Here is a 5,829-nt window from a genome sequence, read left to right on the forward strand (position 1 = left end):
CTACAGTACAATACCTAACAGGCTTGGTTCAGGGCACTCTGCTGTGTGACAAAAATGTTGTTTCATTCATTTTATTCCTGATTCTGTTTGGGAATTTTCCATGGGAGTGGTGCATCAAAGTGTAGCGTCTAACTTAATTTGATGTGCTGGAGCGAAGGCCTTACCATCACCCTCCCTGGTTTCTGGCCTTCGCCCACACAAGACTTTGAAGAAATTTGATCTGAAAAACAACCTGATACCACAGGCAAAATTAATTACCCATGGGCTACTGCTTTTTATGCTTCAAAGTCAGAGGAATGAGGCGTTGGTGACTGTTGCTGATGGGTGGTTAAAGATGACCACATGCAGATGGATGCAGTCTTATTGTCTATATAAAGGGTGGCTGCGTCTACAATAGACAGGTTATTGCTACAACTCTGGATGGCATGTAACCTGTTGTCAGACTACTGATACAAATATTTTTAATGAGCATAGGGAGGGTTTCCTTGGGCGAAAAAATAATCATTTTAAATGGCTCTGCAGGATCTATGCAAATTCCAAGACATCTTTCAGGACAGCAGAACGGCCAGACATTGTCTGGTGCCTGGTGGAAAGAAGACTGGTTGTAACTATGTGAGTGGTTTTCCTTTTGGCAACAGCACAGGTCTGTTTACTTTTTACATTCCAGTTGCAGAGTACCTGGAGGAAAGTCCAATACAGTTTGGGCAAATTAGCACTGTCCAGAGCTTCAGCACCCTCTCACCTCAGGACTGCGTCCTGCCATCGTTCTTCTTACCCACAAGCCTTCCTTTTGCTCCTTCTCAGTCTGTCCCTCTGCCCTTCCCTATGTCTCATGGCACCACCACCTTGGCTTTCGTGTTTCAGGGCGGTGTGTTGGCTGCAGCAGACACTCGTTCCAGTTGCTCTGGACTCGTGGCGTGCCCAGCTTCCCAGAAGATCCTGCCCATTCACAGCCATCTTGTGGGCACTACTTCTGGTACTTCAGCAGACTGTGCTCTTTGGAAACGCATTCTGTCTCGAGAACTGCGGCTTTACCAACTCCGCCACGGTCGGCGGTTGTCCACAGGCGGAGCTGCCAAACTGCTTTCTCACATGCTTCATCCATTTAAGGGAACTGAGCTGTGTGTGGCTGCCACACTGTGTGGGTGGGATGGAGGAGACATAGATCGATGCCATAATGAGGATACAGAGACTGACCTTGGCGACTACACAGAAGCAACAAGGGGTCTGGGACAGTCTGCAGACACCAGTCCTGATAAGCTCTCTTTGGCAAAGGCAAAGACTCAGAGCTCTTCTTCAACTCCTGGTGGTCAACAGGTCTTCACCAGAAAGAAAACAAGTTTCTCTGGACCCAGGCTGTTTTATGTGTGCAGTGACGGTACTCGCCTGCAGGGAACACTCTTCTCTGTGGGCTCAGGATCCCCTTATGCTTACTCAATACTGGACCAAGGAGTTAAATGGGGACTGACAATGGAAGAGGCCACATCAATTGCCAGAGAGGCTGTGTACAGAGCCACACACAGGGATGCATACTCAGGAAACAATGTAGATATCTATCACATCTCTTCAAAAGGATGGTCTCGCAGGAGTAGAGAGGATTTGAAAGAGGAATATTACAGAGAAAGGGAAAGACTAGAGAGACGAATGAGACAGGACCTGACTTTGTCCGAGTGAGCACATGAAACATAAAAATGGCTTGAGAAAAGAAAGGCTAACACTGGGGAGTATTTTGGAGAGACATGATGACTTCTTTGTAGCAGATACTAAATTAAAGAACAGGACAGACAGTTGCATCCCCCAGGCTATTTCTCAAATAATTTGGTCATGCATCACGCGCCCTCTATTAAACAGCTGATGTTTTGTTTGTGCTGATGATAAGATGTATTTGAATGGTGCACTGCTGGCTGGCATTTCATTGTGAATCATTTCAAATAGGCAAGATAATTACAACCTACTACTGCCTGTGTTTGAGCCTTGTTAACAGAGAGAAGAAGAAAGAATACCACAGTGAACGGTCCAAAAATCTAAGTGTCTGGAGGCTTCAGGTCATAATGTATCGCCTTGTGTAAGAGCACAAATTTAGCTGTGGAAAGTAAAAGGTAAGCAGCTGAAAACTGATTTGTGTCTGCTGCCAAAATACTTCTAAAGTTTGACACTTCACTAATATAATGAATGCATCAGATTCTGCTGAATTAGCCTGTTCGTTCTGTTTAAACAGTGTGCTAGTAAATTAAGCATATTGGTAATTATTCAAGTGAGAATGACTCCATGAAGAATACTGGGGTAAATGTAATTGAGTTGATCACCGTCATCCACACTGTTCAACCCTGCCTCAGCATATGGATTATAATAGATGTCAAAATGCTGCAGTGGTGCATAGTATTGTGTTTTTCCATGCAGATATGATGAGTTTGACATATGTGTGCAGTGGCTATGTCTATGTGCTAAAGGCAGTGTGTGTGTGACAGTGCTTAGTGTTTCTCCAAAAAGCAACATGAGGCAGATAAGTGTCTCCCTAACCCTGCATTAGTACGACGGCAGTTTTGAGTATGATGAGAAAGCCTCCCTTCCTCCCCAACCTCATTCATAATTCCCATCTTCGGAAGTTCATTAAAATGACAAAAATATTGAGCGAGTGAAAGACAAAAAACAAGCGGAAACCAACTGGGTGGTTCAGATTTTGATGTTCATAGGGACAAACTACAGATCTAATAATGAACAAAGACAGAATTGTGAATTTATATGTAAGTTTTGAACCTGCAAGACCAACTGTGACTCGAAATTTGACTCAGTTAAGGCTTTCTCTTTGGTTTTGTCTGTTTCCACTCTTTGCATGAAAGCTCCACCGGATTTGACCAAGGAGTGAAATGTCACAGACCCTGACTTCTAAGTTACATCAGTACATCAGTTTTTTCCTTGTATTTGTCTAACAGAACTTTGAAAACATGCACTATGATCCTAAAGGCCAGATATTTGCTGAAAATTCTTTGACAGCTGCTCTCACATTTTTTGTCCAGAATGTTTTGTACTTACAAATCTGTCCCTGTGTGCTCTCAAATCCTTACTCACACATCGATTACTGCTTGACTTTGGTGCGTGCTTACACAGTATTAATAAACCTAAATAATAAATAAATAAAGCTGCATTAATAAACCTCTGTACCCAGCTGAGTTCAAAGGATCTGAGGAGTAACCTTAGGGGTGCAAGTTTTCTTTCTAGTCATACAGTATCACCGAACACTTGTCTAAGCACAACCTGTTTGTTAGTGAGGAGTAGGACCTGAAGAAAGATCAAGAAACTGATGCAGAAAGCAAGACTGCACTCTGTAGATGAATGATCACGTTTTACAGAGTCGAGACACTCAAACCAGGTGATTCTGCCAGTGTGTGGAAAGCACTGTTTCATCAAAAGATCAAATTCTCTTTTGTTTCAAATTAAAATGATCTCAAATATCTGGATGAGAAACAAATATATTCTTTACCATGAGTTATGGGATAAATTATGCTAAAATGTAAAAGAAAAAAAATTTGGTCACCATTATTCCTGAGGGAAATCTCAACCCTGATTTTACATTTAGATTGTGTGCAGCTGAAGGATTTTGCAGTATGTTTGCATAAGGGCAAAGGATTGCCTCTCTATATGCTGTAAGATATATGTGTGTGTATATATTTATGGACATTGTTGACAAAGGTGATTCAGATGTACTGATCTGAGCCCTGCCTTCTTCTCTTCCTCTGATGGGATTATTGGGGGTAACAGATAACAGATGATGTACATAAGTGAAAGGAGGAAATGTTTTTTCTACATACCCGATGAAGGTCATGTAAACTGAAATAAGTAAGTAATAATAAAGTATTTATTCAGCCTAGGCAATACAGGGGGCCAGAAATATTGATGTTTTTGCATAAAGGCAAAGCAGGAAATGGTTCAGATCAGTGGTTCTGTTAAAGGGATTCTTGATCACTAATTGAAGCAACTCCTCCTGGTTGCTCACATCTTTATCAGCCAAATCCATGGTGGAGCAGAGGTGACCTGGCAGTCATCTTATAAAAAGAAACATATATGGACTCCAACTTCCTTTGGCAGGATAGCTCAGCTTTTTAGTCACAAGTAAAACTCCTGTCCTCTGTGTTCTAGTCTACAGGTCACATAAACAAAGTCCACTCCCCTGTTCCAAAGTATGGTCAATTAAGATCTTGCTTCTTGGCAATGAGTCTGTGATGGCTTTACAGCTGCCATTAACATTTGCTCCTTTTTTATGTCTCTTTTCACCACTGAAGCGCTAGTTGGTCATTTAACAGTATAGCTATTTTAGGCACTATTGCTCCTCTGAGAGACAAGAATTATAAACCCAGAGCCCGGCTCCAGTTTAATGGCCACACTCGAATAGTCACGGGAAGCAAACAAATTATAAGTTAACTTTGAAATTTTGTGATGCTACATGTATAAATATCACATAGCATTTAAAGAAGCAAGATCATCCTATTTTTCAGATCATATCTCTCAGAACTGCACATAAGTCCAGCGTTTTATTCAAATATGTCAGCAGCTCCTCTGCCAGCCATAAGAGTTTATCATTCCCTAAAACACGTTGCACAGCACTTTTATAAATGCCTTGAAAGAGGTATTCAAGCTGGTCCCCTCACTCTCAACATTCAAACACACTTGTACAGATATTATCACGTTAACCATGGAAAACGTTCTACTAACTTTTGTCAGTAGTGAGCGAAGCTTATTTTATATTGTGCCTACATTTTGAGTGATTTTGTTTGTTTGCTGTTTTTGTTGTGTTGTGTTTAATACTTACATTATATTTACACAGTGTTTGGCATATCCTGGTTCTGTGAAGCTCTTTAACTATTGTTAGAAAAGTACTATGCCAATAAAGTTATTATTATTATTATTTATCAGAAAGAATTTTCATAAAAATCAGCTCAAAGTCAAGACTTAATGGGAGTCTGACTTACTGAAATGAAACGTTCTGAATATCAAATTGTTCCTAAGAAAAACCCGGAATTAACAACTGACTCACTGAACTCACTGGAGAAAATGTGCTATCAAAGTGTAAATATGGGGGTGATTACAGTCATTTTATACGTTTTGAGCAGGTAGGAGGAGACCACTGCTGAAATTTCATTTTTAATGCATCCTTGAGTAGCAATTTTCTGGCTCTGCTTCTGGGTGAAACCCTTGGAAAAGCACAAACCTATTGAGGATGATTATGCAAAACACTGCGTGGCTTCAGGGAAATGATGCAGCCTAACCGGAAAATACTGAAGGGGCTTAAATGATTTGCATGTTGTTTAGAAAACTATGATGACAAATGTGGTTATTACAAACCATTGCTGTGATTTAGAAAGCATTTGGTATATGGGAACAAACAAAAAAAACCATGAAAGGAATTTATTAGTGACGGTAGTGTGGTACAGTAGCTACTCAGTGGTCACTATCGTCCAAAATAGTAGGCTTTTAGGGTGACTGTCGTCTGAAGGCTAGAAAGGCTAGAAAGTAATGGAGGCAGAGAGAGAGAGAGAGGGAGGGGGATACGGAGAGAAAGGCCGGGCTAAGTGCACAGAGCTCACGTTGAGCTCAGATGAACCTCTGCATCCTTTCCCACCTTGGCTCATTTCATCTCCGTTAGACTATAGAGACGCACCGGAGCACGGCTGCAAACCAAACGGTAAGCTCTCAGCTCGTCCACGGGAGGACTTTTTTCATCTTCACCGTGTTTATTTAGTGAAGCTTCTTAAGCCTACATAGACGTGACAAGTTTCCATTCCTCTGCGCTCTACTTTAGTGGTCGGGGGGGGGGGGGTTCCCACTCGTTCC

General features: G+C 41.5%; 2 protein-coding genes across 2 annotated transcripts in view; both read left to right on the plus strand.

The window, feature by feature from the left end:
- Window positions 1-510: 510 nt before the first annotated feature.
- On the plus strand, window positions 511-1,674 carry psmb11b (proteasome 20S subunit beta 11b). The gene has a single exon (XM_020603359.1). The coding sequence runs from the start codon at window positions 511-513 to the stop codon at window positions 1,672-1,674; it is 1,164 nt and encodes a 387-aa protein (XP_020459015.1).
- A 3,889-nt stretch (window positions 1,675-5,563) lies between these two features.
- Window positions 5,564-5,829, plus strand: part of LOC109962128 (cadherin-24-like) — a 19,595-nt gene continuing 19,329 nt past the window's right edge. Inside the window, exon 1 of the mRNA XM_020603562.1 lies at window positions 5,564-5,680. The gene's annotated coding sequence lies outside the window, so the exon portion shown is untranslated. The remainder of the gene's footprint in view (window positions 5,681-5,829) is intronic.

The sequence above is a fragment of the Monopterus albus genome, unplaced genomic scaffold, assembly GCF_001952655.1.
Source record: "Monopterus albus unplaced genomic scaffold, M_albus_1.0 scaffold61.1, whole genome shotgun sequence".
Taxonomy (NCBI): Eukaryota; Metazoa; Chordata; class Actinopteri; order Synbranchiformes; family Synbranchidae; genus Monopterus; species Monopterus albus.

Bases quoted from the DNA above. Each gene is read 5' to 3' on its own strand.
- psmb11b (XM_020603359.1), top strand. From the start codon at position 511: ATGGCTCTGCAGGATCTATGCAAATTCCAAGACATCTTTCAGGACAGC.